Source organism: Lactuca sativa, chromosome 9, assembly GCF_002870075.4.
Source record: "Lactuca sativa cultivar Salinas chromosome 9, Lsat_Salinas_v11, whole genome shotgun sequence".
Lineage (NCBI taxonomy): Eukaryota > Viridiplantae > Streptophyta > Magnoliopsida > Asterales > Asteraceae > Lactuca > Lactuca sativa.
Window position 1 is genome coordinate 66,800,309 of NC_056631.2, and position 14,767 is coordinate 66,815,075.

At 29.2% G+C, this 14,767-nt stretch overlaps 1 protein-coding gene and 1 long non-coding RNA gene across 3 annotated transcripts; one reads left to right on the forward strand and one right to left on the reverse strand.

Annotated features, from left to right (window-relative positions):
* Positions 1-1,020: 1,020 nt before the first annotated feature.
* LOC111901752 (uncharacterized) lies at positions 1,021-6,575 on the reverse strand. Its single transcript, XM_052767709.1, has 12 exons — positions 6,440-6,575; positions 6,159-6,287; positions 5,890-5,979; positions 5,656-5,790; positions 5,315-5,560; positions 4,771-5,206; positions 4,285-4,682; positions 4,038-4,220; positions 2,628-3,707; positions 1,701-2,360; positions 1,500-1,601; positions 1,021-1,415 (listed from the first exon to the last, which is right to left on the reverse strand). Exons 1-12 carry the CDS (start codon positions 6,573-6,575, stop codon positions 1,021-1,023), a joined length of 3,990 nt encoding a protein of 1,329 aa, XP_052623669.1.
* A 1,970-nt stretch (positions 6,576-8,545) lies between these two features.
* Positions 8,546-13,171, forward strand: LOC122195942 (uncharacterized). 2 transcript variants are annotated; one of them, XR_006187065.2, is made up of 4 exons: positions 8,546-9,051; positions 9,134-9,280; positions 11,624-12,106; positions 13,043-13,171. It is a non-coding gene; the product is annotated as an uncharacterized LOC122195942 (long non-coding RNA). The 2 variants fall into 2 exon arrangements; XR_008226444.1 differs by having other exon boundaries at positions 11,624-12,098.
* Positions 13,172-14,767: the final 1,596 nt, after the last annotated feature.

Consider the following 14,767-nt stretch of genomic DNA (forward strand, 5'->3'; position numbering starts at 1 on the left):
GTAATTTGTATCGTGTCGTCTAAGGCAATAATACGGAACGACTGCCTGATTTGCCGCCCTACGAATTCGTAACAAAATTTTAAATTCATACCAAATTTGTAATAAAACTAGGCCAATAATGAAAGATGATGAGCTATTTAACCACATGTAATATTAACCATACATAAAATATTAGTTGGTTACTATTTTAAAACATAAAATCTGTTATTCGATAACTTTAAAACATTGCAAAAAGTTAGATTCCATAAACCTAACAACTGAAATCTCCATTTGCATCAACGAAAGATTTTAGCAATCATATTTAAATCATTAATTACTTAAAATAAACATAAAAATATAGACATACCAAATCACTCATTTTGAATTGTGATCAAATATATTCTATATACTAGGTTATAACCCGTGGGCAGCACGGGTTAGAAATTAAAATATATTTTTTAATTAAATTATAAGTTATTTTTTTTGAAATTTATATTGATAATAGATAATAAAATCTTTAATAATTAAAGTGTATATGTTTTGCAGTAATATGATAATGACATAACTATTAGTTGAAATTACGGGCCTTTGTTATTTAAAATGCAGGTATTTTGTATTTGTGTATATGCAAAAAATTTATAATTTTATAAAATGAAATATAATAATAAATAAACCAAATATAGAAATTCATATAAAAAATAAATTTGTAGAAAGTTTTTTACAGATTTCTAAGAACTTCTTTATACACAACATTTGATGTTTTATTTGTTAGTCTACCGTGTTTATCTAAAATCAACAATCTTAATCCTTGTCTACTTTGAACTCTGGATAAAGCAACGTACAATTGACCATGTGTAAAAACAGGATCCTTTAGAAACAAACCAACTTTCGATAAAGACTGTCCTTGGCTCTTATTAATTGTCATTGCAAAAGACACAGCTAATGGAAATTGTCTTCTTTGGAATTTGAAAGGGATCTTGTCTTCAGAAGGAGTTAAAGACATTCTTGGAATAAAAGTCTGGTTTCCAATATTACTTCCGGTTAAGATAACTGCCTCGATAACACGTTTGCCCAAAGATATAACCTGTAGTCTAGCCCATTACATAAGCCGTTTTTCTGATCAATGTTTCTCAATAACATAACTGGAACACCGATTTTTAAAATAAGCTTATGGTTTGGCAGACCTGAGACTTTAAGACCAGTTAAAACATCAGGTGAGTATAAATTTGTATCAAACTTATCATGAAGAAACTCGGATTGGCATAGGCTATCTGAACTTAAGTATTCAGTTGGTTCTCCTGGAAACATTGACAACAAACGATCGTTTATTTCTTGGACAACTTCATTCTTGGGAGCAATTATTGCTCTTTCTTGAAAATAATCAGGAATGTTGAAGTTTTCCAGTATAGAAGGATATACAAAACTAATTAATGAACCTATAGGATCATGTGGATTAGTAATGAGAATATCTTATGGAATATCAACAATTGCTTCACCGTCATTCGGACCACCAAGATTACCTTCTCCTATGTCTAAAAGCCAAGTTGCAAAATCCCTTATTTGTTTAATAGAAGATGGATCGCTTCCAACTGTTAACCTCATGTTTTTGGTTAGTTTATGAACTTTGCATTGTTAACATAAATAAAAAGAACTTAAAGAAGCATTAACAATGTTTTGTCTACTGCCACCTGGAACAACATGTAGAATTTGTCTGAAATCACCTCCAAAGACAATCACTTTCCCTCCAAATGGGATATTTGAATTCCTAGGATTGACACACTTTAATATATCCTTGAGAGTTCGATCTAAAGCTTCAAATGCATGTTTGTGAACCATGGGTGCTTCATCCCAAATGATCAATGAGGTTTTTCGCACTAAACTGGCAAGATCACTCTTTGGATTTATTCTACAAAAAGAATCATCGGTAAGATTTATGGGAATTATAAACCGAGAGTGTGTTGTCCTGCCTCCAGTCAATAATAATGAAGCTATCCCACTTGAAGCAACATTTAAAACCATCTCACCTTGACCTCTAATTGCTGTAGAAATTGTTTTCCAAAGAAATGTCTTACCAATTCCACCATAACCATAAACAAAGAATACACCTCCCCTATTATGTTTAACTGCATCCATGATATCAAGAAAAATGTCTCGTTGCTCGTTTGTTAATGCAACAAACAACCGATTAAACTCGTTCTTTAAATTTGGTATGTCATAATCTAGCTCCTCAGTAATAAGACGATTGTTTGAAGATGAAACAGAATCAACATCTGGGTAAGGCATCTTTCCATAGTGTTTGAGACTGGAATTGTTACGGAGTAAAATTTGTTCTATCTCAAACAAAGTCAAGTTTTTAAGTTGATCTTCGTTTAGTGATAAACCTATACGGAAAATAATTTATTAATTAGAACGTATAAAAAAATAAGTTATTATGATGTAAAATATAATTGGATTTATACTGAAATTGTATATGCTAATATTTTAACAATAATGAGATAAAGTTATATTACCTGGAGACTTTAATCTCTGTTTTTTATTGTAAAGAATTCCATCTGATAGGTATTCCCAAGTGTTTTGTCAAACTATCTCTGGTTTACACAAACTGTAGGATAATAGCATCGTAGCAAATAAGAACAGTAGATAAAAACCAGATCTAGAAAGACTTGCTTCCTTAATTGCATCGACGAATTCTTTGTCATCATCTAAAAGGCCAAGAGTATAACATACATCTTTAAAAGAAGAACATAGTTCACCATTGACTGTGCGAATTTCTTCAAATGATTTAGGACCTTTCACTTTATTTAAAAGAATTCTTAAGAAATATGCTTCTCCGAGTTTAGGTGAAACAGAGTGAATTCTACCAACTGCATATCCAACTTTCCTTGGCTTCCAAATAAGATCTTTACGATGCCAAACAAACTTTGTAGGAAATTCAACATATGTCAGTTTTCGTGCTTTTTTACTGATTTCATTACACTTCATCCAAGATGTGAACATTGAAGAAGCAACGGAAGTTCGGTCAAGAACATCTTCAATGTCATCGTCTGCCTCATATACAACTTGTTGTTGATTGGGAAGATGAAAAGGTAGTCTAATCACAGCAGGATATCTATAATGAACATCGTATTTAAAAATCCGCCATGATGCTTCACATGCAGAAATATATCTACAATCATAGTATTCTTTAATTTCATCCACTGCATCATTGTTATCGGAATAATTATTGCTTGGCACCATAGATACAGTAGCTCTATCAGGACCCTTGTTTATATATTTAAACAAATACTTTATGGAAGATCCTTGATTGCACCATTCAACATTAATGTGTGCCTGATATCTTTTCAACGGATATTTGTTGTATGGAACAACATTTCTGTTATCTAACTGAACACCAGACTTTTCTACAAAATGTCCATCATTTCTTCTCCGGTATAAGGGAAAACCATTTGAATCAACTGAAGTATGATCACAAAATTGCTTTGGAAAGTTTTTAGAACACTTTCCGTCGACCATGCATGGGCAATTCAAATTTTCAGCTCCGCATGGACCATGAATCATGAACTCCTTGACAAGTGAATACAATTCTGGATCATCATCAATATTTGGAATCTCAGCAGAAATTATGGGATCGATATCTTCAACTGTTGGAAGCTTGCATTTAGCATGCATAAACAGACATATATGACTATGAGGTAAACCTCTTTTTTGAAATTCAATTGTATAAACCACTGCATGCAAAATATACAAATAAGATATAAGTTAGCAACTAAAATTTATATATATATATATATATATATATATATATATATATATATATATATACACACACACACACACGTTAAACTATAAATTGTAATACCTGCTTGAACCTTGCCGAAAATTTCATTTTCCCTTAAATCTTTAATGAATGCATCCAACTTGATCTTAAATAACCTACATAATATATCTGGCCTATCTTCTGGATGAAGTGGAGTGTCCTTAAGGAACCTTTGAAGTTCCGGCCATTTTGGATTACAAGTAAATGTTATGAAAAAAATCAGGATATCCAAACCATTTACAGAGCGACATGGCATCCAAATAGTTTTGCATCATATAGCGTGCACCACCGGTAAATGAAGAAGGTAAGATCACACGTTGTCCGACGTTGGAAATATCTATACTTCCAAGTGCTTGCTGATTACGCAAATTCTCATAAGCGTGCACCACCGGTAAGTGAGAACGATTGATCACTATCTTGAATTCTATAAGCAAAAAATTCTCTCATTGTACAGGTTGGGCGCTTGCTATTACTTGAAGATGTAATACCTCTATGAAGGATATCAACTCTATAACTATCATCGCCATATGGAAATAGTAATGGATACTGAAGAGCAAGGTAAGAAGGATGTAATTCACTGATACGCTGTAAAAATCCTGATGAAGTTTGAACAACGATATCTCTTTTTTCAATTGAATCACAAAAATCACCGACAACTAAAGCTGCAACCTCAGAAGAAGTTGGTAAGTTATAGGTCCTTCCATCTTGTTCTCTTTTTCCAATTAATCTTAACTTCAAATTAGCACAAGGATTTTCATGAAGAGTGTCTCTTACCATCCTATAAGACTTGACCAATGCATTGTTCGAATCTAACATAACCTTCAAAAATTCTATAATTTGGAGATCATATGATGTTGAAGTTAACGTAGAATCGCTTGTCGGACCACTGAAAATATTATGGACAATTATTTAATATTAGTAAAAAAATTTAATGAATTGAAATGAGTTATTAAAAGATAATTGCAAAAATATACCCAAAAGTTGTCGATCTATTTGAAATCTCGTTCTCCGTATCGTATATGTATAACTGACAGAATTTCGGTCTTGAACCAGGTGTAGGTAAAAGACTTCCTATACTATGATAATCTTGACCACTAAGTTTGAATATGTACGGTGCGTTGCCTCTATTGATGGATGAATCAACTTTGCCTCCCATCGATGTAAACGAAAACATTGAATTGTAACGTCGAATGTTCTTCATGAAGTGTTTGCTTTTTGAATCTACCGATCTATATAGATTTTGGTAGGATGACGGTGCTTCTTTTAAGGGTGGTAGCTCAACTTTGCCGTAACCACAACATAGGGAATAAGACGTATTATCTTTTTTTTGCCCTCTAACCGATTCATCTTTCCATAATTTTGCATGACAAATCTGACATATAATAATCTGATCTCCATGATCAAAGTAATCTGTTATATGCAAAAAATATAAAAATTAATAAATAAAATAGAAAACAAAAATTAGAAAAAAATTTAATAAAATTAAAATTTTCGAATTATGATCACTTTTGGATATACCGCGGAAAATATCTTCAATAATATGATCATCTATTTTTTCTTCATCTAATGTCAAGTCAAACATAGGTATAGCGGATATAAATGAAGTCTTTCTTTTTAAATGATGTTTTCCTCTTGGTAACTTGATTGATGAAGAATTCTGGATTATTGCCGAACGATTGATGGATGTTGTGGCATTACCAAACACTAAATTATTTTTGTTAATAGAGAGCGGTGTTTGAAAGTTATTATTGAATATATAACTGCCTGAAAAAAATACAAATCACAAGGTTAGCAATAGGTATGATTTATATAAAAAGTGAAGCATATATTTTTAATTTGGTGTATTTAGAAATACTTACCATTTGAAATGTTAGAAAATGGTGTTCTAACATTTATATTTGAAATGTTAGTGGATATAGTGGCGGTACCAAACAAAGAATTATCTTTGTTAGTAGATAGTGGTGTTCGAAATTTATTATTGAAAATATAATTGCCTGACAAAATTAAAATACAAATTAGAAAGTTAGGAATTGAAATGAGTTATATAAATGTGAAGAATATATTTTTATATTTGTGTATATAGAAATACATACCGTTTGAATTTGTTGAAGGATGATCAATAATTGTATGTTGATATACAAATGATTTGACTGGATTTATATTTTCCTTATCTAATGTAACACCTGTATAATTATTTGTAGATATTAATCTTTGACGACGATTGTTTGTTATATAATAAGAAAACATAGTTAGTAATAAAAGAAATAATATTAATTATTAAAAAAAATAAGTTAAAGAGTCATAAAATTTTGAAATAATTTTTATATTAAAAATAAATTTAAGTAAAAACGAATATACTTACCTTTATTCAAAGATGAATTTTGAGAGTTTGATGATGTATGTAATATTTTGGATTTTTTATTATCCAAATATAATTTTCTAATTTTTCTCTTCTCTTTAGCGTTTGTAGATTCTGTAGTGTTCTTTGAACCTATAAAATAGTATAAAACAATTTATTTGAACCTGTAAAGTTAAATATATTTTTATTTAAAGTTAAATGTATTTTTAAAATATTAATAAATAACATATTCAAAATAAATTAATAAAACTTATAATTAGTGAAAAATAAAGTAAGAAAAATACCGAATTGGGTACAATGAATAACATGTGCAATAGGTGTACGATGAGACAATGATGTGGTATATTGTTTTTTGGATTTTCTGTTATCCAAATATAACTTTCTGCGTTTTCTTCTCTCTCTAGCGTCCATTGCATTCATGTCCTTGTTTGGTATGTAATGAAAATAATAGAATATAGTTAAAAATTAAATTAATAATTTAAAAATAACTGTTACAGAAATACAATTAGAGACTATTGGTAGCTCATGTAATATGTATACAATTGAGTAATAATGAAAATGTAAATAATTTGGGGCCGGAACAGGATAAAGGATATTCATAGGATAATGATAATAACGGTTTGAAATTAGGTACCTATTTACTGAATATTAATTCTGGCAAAAAATGATCATTTCGGACCAAATGGTCATTTTACCCAAAAAAGTATAATTAAAAAAAACAACAAAAATGGTTACATTTTTAAATCGTAATAAGTATTAAACATCTAAATGTAATTAAATAATCAATATCGAAATGCATGAATACTTTATACAAATCGTTAAATATTAGGTTTATAAAAATCAATTTACTTTGCATATCACAGTTAATACGTATGTATTATTCAAAATTTAGATTTAAATTATTTCCCTTTCAAAACCAATAAAATAAATGGAACCCAATCTTGATAAAACTCCATAAGTGCTTGTAAATATAACAAATGTTGAGACTGTATAAAGTTTCAGCAATGAAAACAATGATTTTATCTCATCTTCTAATCAGGTTATCTTCACAATTATTTGTTCTAATATGGCAACTTACACTATTAGTATCAAGAAATCTGATGTGAGTTTTTTTTATTAAATACCCAAATCATGTTACAAGATGAAGATGCTACAACTCCAACATCCTTTAGTCACAGAAGTTTGGTTCCATTCTTGATGACTGTTTTATGGTATGATTCTGGTAATATTTTACTTAAGTTAGATTCATTTCTTACAAAATATTTACAATCCATGTTGCTAATGTAGGTCAAGTTACTTAAGTTAGTTTCCTTATTCTTCCACCACCATCGATATTGTTGGTTTACAATTTTTGTTATCATAAATACAGTTCACTATTGAGTTTTATTGTGAAAAAAAAATAGTTTGTAAGCTAATTATGTCATTAACCGTTGAAATATTTACCCGATTTCACTTATTTCTACGAATCTGCACAAAAATCGACACTCTAATGCATACTATTCTTAGTAGTGAACGAATGCTTCATTGTCTGAAATTGATTGCGTCTTCTATCTATGCATTGCTAAATTATAATTTTAATTTTTATATGTTGTGCGAGTTGTAAAAGATATATAATCGTTTTTAACCATAAGAGCATCTTACTTTCATTTCTAACCTATTAATTTAGCATTTTATTGTGATTACAAGTTATCAACCCATATTCCACTTTATGGGCATAATTATAATTTAATCGTCCTCTTATTAGTCCAGGAGCATATAAGTACTTTAAATATAATCATATTTTAACATATCAGGGGCATAAAGGTAAACTTGCTAAAATTGCATAATGTTTATTTTATTAAATGTGTTTCCACATATGATTATATTTAAAGATGTTTCAATAATGACTATAAATATAATCATATGTTAACACAACTGTGCTTTCCATTTTATTATTAAATGTATTCTCCAAGTAAATCCCTCTGTTATGTATATGCCATTTTTTAAATGTATTTCCACATATGATTATATTTAAACATGTGTATCAGAATGACTATAAATATAGTTTTATGTTAACATATTTGTGCTTCCCTTTTATTATTAAATGTTTATTTTATTAAATGTATTTTCCATAGGGGCAAATCCCTCTATTATGTATATGTATTTTGTCATATACACCATTCTTTGAAAGATGTGTACCATAATGATTGTTTTGCCCCTGCACGGGAAATTTACGTATATTGATATATTGTTTTTATTTTATCCTATTTTTCCTATTATTTAAGAACAACGAACATTAGCCAAGCTTTTAAACTATATAGAAACTAAAAAGGGTGAAATTTGTCAGAATGACAAACATGAAAAAAAATATATTTTTTGTTTTAATTGTTTCCTATTAGTGTATTGCTATTTTTATGTTTAAGTTGACAAATTAAGAAGAAAAATAAAGTAAAACTGACCAAATTGGACAAAAAGGTCTTTTGGGTCAAAATTCAACTTAACGGTTTAGTAGGTATAATGCTAAAATGGGACTTATTTAAGAAAATCAAACTTTATGCTTGTGACCTTATTTTGTGATTATGGGTGATCGAAAGTAGAATACTCAATAACTTAATTTTATATAATTGTCTAAAAGTAAACCATTCTATTTAAAAAATGTTGTTCTTGGTAGTGATCTGATCCGGTCCAAATGGTGTCATTTTTTTTAACACAGGGTTAATGAGGATTTATTATACAACATGTATTTTGTATAATGTCATTACTAATTTTTAGTAATTTGGGTTCAATTACATAATTACTAATTTTCATAATACATCTGATAATTCATGTTATTAAAATGGACTCATGTTTATTATTGCAGCTGATTTAAAAAAGAAAAGCAACAAACCAAAGAGACCAACCATCAAGTCACTATTCGGTATGCTTCTTTATTTTTATTTTTCTTTTTGGTTAATGCAACAAAAAATGATTTTGATAACTTGGTATCCTTATTTTTACAGAGGAAGGGCCAGAAACAGAGGCAGTTACAACATCTGATGCTGACATTACTTCTTCTGATCACTAAAATTGGTGATGAATATATGGAGTGGGAGAATATTTACAGCATGGATAAAAGACATAATCAAATTATAAACGATCATATACAAGTATGTTTATTTAATTTATATTAATTCTCGTCACGTGTGAATCCAAGATTTATGTTATCAATAACTATCCGTTTTAGGGATAATATTATTAATGTAGCATGAAACAACCATTTTAAAAATAATAAGAATTCAAAGGAAACAAATGTTTGAACAATGAAAAACCACAATGTGAAAAAAATAAAATGAGAAAATTAAAAGATGCAATCGTTAATGTAAATGCAAAATGGAATACCAATTCAATTCCCCACCAAAAGATAAATCAATCATTTTTCTCCAACTTTACCTTCAACAAATGTTTTCCTGGACCATCTGGAGATATTTTTGGAGTTTTTGTTGACGATAAGTGATCATTAGACCCCAAATCAAAAACTTCTTTCAAATTTCTCTTTAAGATTGGTGTTGTCGTTAAAGTCTTCATCGGGCTTGTTGTTTCGTTTTTGTCAAGAGTGGAAGGAGTAATGTTATCATCCGTTCCAGAAATTGCATCCTAATAAAAATTAATCATATAATATAATAATTGTAAAATAGGAATAGTTTATCAGGGAATATGTGAAAATGTTAATGTGTAATTAACCTTTGCATTTTTGATATCTTGAGATTGCAAATCGGCTGAACCAAAATCTAACGATTGTTCGTTAGAAGGCTGTATGTTACATAAAAGTGTCAATAAAATAATGTACTAAAAAGTAGAACAATATATAAAAAACAATAAAAAATTAGTAATTTAATAACCTGTGAATCGTTCAATTTTTTTTTAAGTTGTTCTATTATACTCGCATCCTCACTGATTCTAGCAATACCATACTGGTTGTTTTTTTTGGACACATTGAAATTTGTAACAGAAACTTTAAAGGCCAATTTCAAACCTTTCAATGCATTTATCTCATCCGGATAGAAATCAAGACTGTCTCCACGCTGCAATTAATAATAATAATAAAAAAATTGTTTAAAGTGATTGTATATAAGAATATTATTTTGAGTATGATTAAAAAAAGGCGTGTAACCTCGATAGTTTTCTTAACCAACTCTTTTGCTGATTGCTTCAATAGATATTTTCCATCTCTCTTAAACATAGTTAGGGTTAGAGTTACAGTATTATCTTGCACACGTATAGGAATCATGAACCTAACAAAAAATAAATTCAAAATGTGTCATAAATTTATCTTAAACATGGATTATTACATAGTTAATTATTAAAGAATTGTAAAGTAATTATAAAAGAATTGTAAAGTAACAACCTTGGAACAACGGAAGTGATATCTTTTGTACAATCTCCATTATGACATACATAAGATGTGGCTTCTTGATCATCACTTCCATCCGATGGAACTGCTTTCCCAAAACAGTTGGTACATGCTTTATAATACCATGTTTTATTCTGTAAAATTCCCTTTATAGTGCCCACTATAACGAAACTACATTTCTACAAATGAAAGGTGTGTACTTTAAACATACATACATAACACAAACATAAAAAAACACAAACTTACAATAAAGATGGTTAAAAACAACAATTTAGATTGAAAGAAACAATAAGACATTAAATACCTCAACAGGTTCCCAAACCTCAGAGATAGCATTCAGTTTATTTTTTATCATGAAATCATCATATTCAGAAAGTTGTTTGGATGGAATAACTGAATATGTATTTGTAGATGAATCTGGACCATCATCTCCATCCAAACTGTTATGTACAGAAAAAAAAACATATTAGTCACGTAAAGTATAAATGTACAATAAACACAATTATGCATAAATTACCTTTTGTTGAAACGAATAATTTCATCTATGTGAGAGTTAATGAACAACTTTGAAGAGGTAAAGTATGTGTTTACACTTGGACGATCTATAAATAAAATATATAAAGATTAATTTGATCGTGACAAAATAAATATTAATAACATTAATAAAATAATCAATATACCTCTGAAAACATTAATCTGACCAAATTGAAGAATAACAACGATACGACGATTATGTGGATTGTTATGTATATACTCTTGCATCTTGTATGCATAATCGCCCCACAAATAGACATGAAGTTGCAAGCCTCTAAAAAGTAAATTATTTATAAAAAATGATATATTAACATAATATAATTTAAAATTTTTTAAAAAATGTAAAAATATAAAAAAAAGCAACTTTGCATCTTGGATGTTGATGTTGAGCTTGTGTTTTGATTTATCTGGATCCTGTCGTTGTATCTCAGCAACTGCGACAACTAAACCCATAACATCTATAAAAATAAAAAAGGAAAATGAAACTTATTATAGGATTTGGAAAGCATTTTATTATATTTAAAGATATAATGATATATGTACTAACCAACAGATTTATCTGTAGGATGGGCGAATGATAAAATGTTTTCATAATCAACAAATGAAAACCCAAACTCATGTCCAGAAAAATCGATACACTCTGTAACAACAGTTTGTTGGACGAATGTGAGTTTCTGATCTTGAGGAGTTAACCTAAAAGCATCTATCTTCAGTGCTGCAAAGTCTGGACCTTTGATGTAAAATGCCATGCCTTCCTTTAATATATTTTTGAATCGATATATGTTTCTTTTTGAAACCGTTACTTGGATTTTGTTTCCCTAAAAATATTTAATACAACAATAAAAACTTTAGAAGGAATTTAAAAATAACGAAATATGTGTAAGAAATATATCAAATTAAGTTTTGGAAGGTATTTTTTCATCCAATAAGATCATTTCAATTGACCAAATTTCATTTTTTTTTGTAGAAACACATTTGATGCCAAAGGTTTATGACACGAAGCTTGAAGGTCAAGTCATCCCTGGTTACATCCAAATCAGGTATGAAGGTAAGATTTGTTGCTGCCATTGAACTGCAAAAAATAAAACTGTTAGAGAAAAAAAGTTTTATTATAAAACTGTTAGAAAAGAATAATATGATGATAGAATATGATAATAACAAAATAACACAATAAATAATATTACATTGTTATTCGAACATGAAGTATGATGTAGACATGGTACACATGCATGAAAATAAATTGGACAATAGATATGGGGTTCACAGAAAATTCAAACAGGGATAGTTGGTAAGGATATCAATCAATGAAAAGAATCGGATTGAAGAAGAAGTTTTGATTAAAAGTTTTGATTGATTCTCTGTTTAGCAATACAACTTGTTTGCTTACATTTAAGAATCGGATTGAAGAAGTAGAAGAATAAGGATATCAATCAATGAAAAGAACAATTATTATGATGCAGATATTTGGGACTATCCTTCTTGGCGGATTACTTAAAAGTTTTGATTGATTCTCTGTTTAGCAATACAGGTTGTTTGCTTACATGTAAGAATCGGATTGAAGAAGAAGTAGAAGAAGAAGGATTTCAAATTAAAAAATCAAAAGAATGAACACTAATAATTGATGATGATATGCTAACCTGATGATTTTGGTTTTTTGTGACAGAAACTTCTGTGAATGAAAGTGCAGTTCTGTTGAATTATGTGGGATTATATTTACCGATAGTTGATGTATATAATTTAGCCTATAAATCAGGAATCAGTATCAAATATTTTGAATTGATTCAAATTGATTCAAATTCCGGTAATTAAGGATGTTTAAGATATTTAGGATATATATTTTAGGATATAAATCACATAAAATAACGAACTCTGCATTTATAATTTTTGCATATTCTGTTCCTATTTTTATGCATATAAACTCCAGCGATTTTTTTTCTTAATTATGTTGATTTATGCTGATGCTGATAATTATGCTGATATGTAGGGTTTTGAATGTGAACAAAATCTGTTGGGATTATATGGGCGGGAAATGAAGATGTAGAATTCTGGAGTAATGACACGTGGCAATATGTTGTGCTAATAGTTGGACAAGTGGCATTTAGTATAGTGTTTTATTAGGTAGAGAGATTCGAGCATATTACAAAATTAATCTAACTTGTTGATTTTGTCATCTATAATGTATTTCTTGGAATACGATGTCCTTTGGTTTTTTATTGCCTCTCGTATAAAATGAAATAATAGGAGGTTGTATAAATACGTTTCTAAGTCCTTATCACTTAACTTTTATATTTAGAAGTGTTTTGATAAATTAGCTTATGGGCGTGTTTGGCAAAAGTAGCTGTTAGCTAGCTGGAAGCGGGTAGCGGTAACTGGTAGTGGGTAGTTGATAGTGTGTAGCAGATAGCTGGTAGCGGGAAGCTGTAGCTTTTATTTGTTATATGAATGTTTGACAAAAGTAGCTGGAAGCTTTTGAAATATATAAAATTACATAAAATGACAACTGATTAAAAATAAATAAATATATAAATATATTTTTAAGGGTAATTATGGAAATTGATTTCAAAAGCTCAGGAGCGTTTTGTTAAACGCTACATGAAGTAGCTTTTAAAACCGGAGCGTTTTGTTAAAACTAAAAGCTAAACGCTCGTACTGCCAAACAATTTTTTTTTTTTAAATTAGAGCATTTTATCAAAAACCAAAAGCTAGAAGCTCCCAAACGTTTCCAAAAGCTCCGTGCCAAACACGCCCTATAGCTTATTAGCTTATTGTTTATTAGTTTATTAGTTTATTAGTGGTGAGAAAAAACAGTTTTTGCAAAGTGTTTTGATTAGAAATAAGAAATAAGCTATAAGCAAGGGGAAAATGCTTATTAAAATTAATTTATTTAGTTTATCCCCACCGCCAATAAACTGATTTTTAATGTTTTTTTTTTTATCCAAACACTTAAACTTAGCTTATAACGGTAAGAATAAACAATAAACTAATAAGCTATAAGTTCTTCTATTTTACTTATCCAAACACCCTTTTATATACACTTTATACATATTATACATATAGTAATCAAACCACTAATAATTAATGGGAAAAATATTAATCTAGCCTTTTTGTTAATTACCTATCAAAAAATAGTAAAAAAAACACCACTTAGTCAAAAATAGCCCACAAAACCGTAGTCAATTTATGGTTGACTACGGTCAAGGCCGTTGACTACTGTTTTAGGCCAAAAACTATTGTTTTGTGCAAATGGGCTACTGTTTCAAGGGTCCGTTTACTTTTTCGTGGCCCATTAGCCCAAAATATATAATGAAATTTTTTTCAGATTAGGTCAATTTGCCTATTGTTTTCTTTGGTGTGGCTACTTTTTTCTCTCAATTGAGCACCCGAAAAACAATCAGGTTTTTCTATTTTTCATCAAAATTTTACCGTCTTTGTGATTAGGAGTATGTTTTATATATGTGGTTAATTTTTTTTTGAAAAAAAAATCGAAAAAAAAATATAAAACCGTAGGTTTTTGGACAAAACAGTAGTTTTTTGGACAAAACAGTAGATAAAACCTCCAAAATAGTAGATTAAAAAAAAAACCATAGTTTTTTGGATAAAACAGTAGATAAAACCGTCAAAATAGTAGATTAAAAAAAACATAGCTTTTTCCCAAAAACCGTAGACTACGGTTTGGAAAACCATAGGTTTTATAATACCTACGGTTTTG

Bases quoted from the DNA above. Each gene is read 5' to 3' on its own strand.
- LOC111901752 (XM_052767709.1), bottom strand. From the start codon at position 6,575: ATGAATGCAATGGACGCTAGAGAGAGAAGAAAACGCAGAAAGTTATAT. The intron at 5,791-5,889 runs GTATGTATTTCT...TAATTTTGTCAG, and splicing joins TCCTTCAACAAATTCAAACG to GCAATTATATTTTCAATAAT. The intron at 5,207-5,314 runs GTATATCCAAAA...TGCATATAACAG, and splicing joins TATTGAAGATATTTTCCGCG to ATTACTTTGATCATGGAGAT.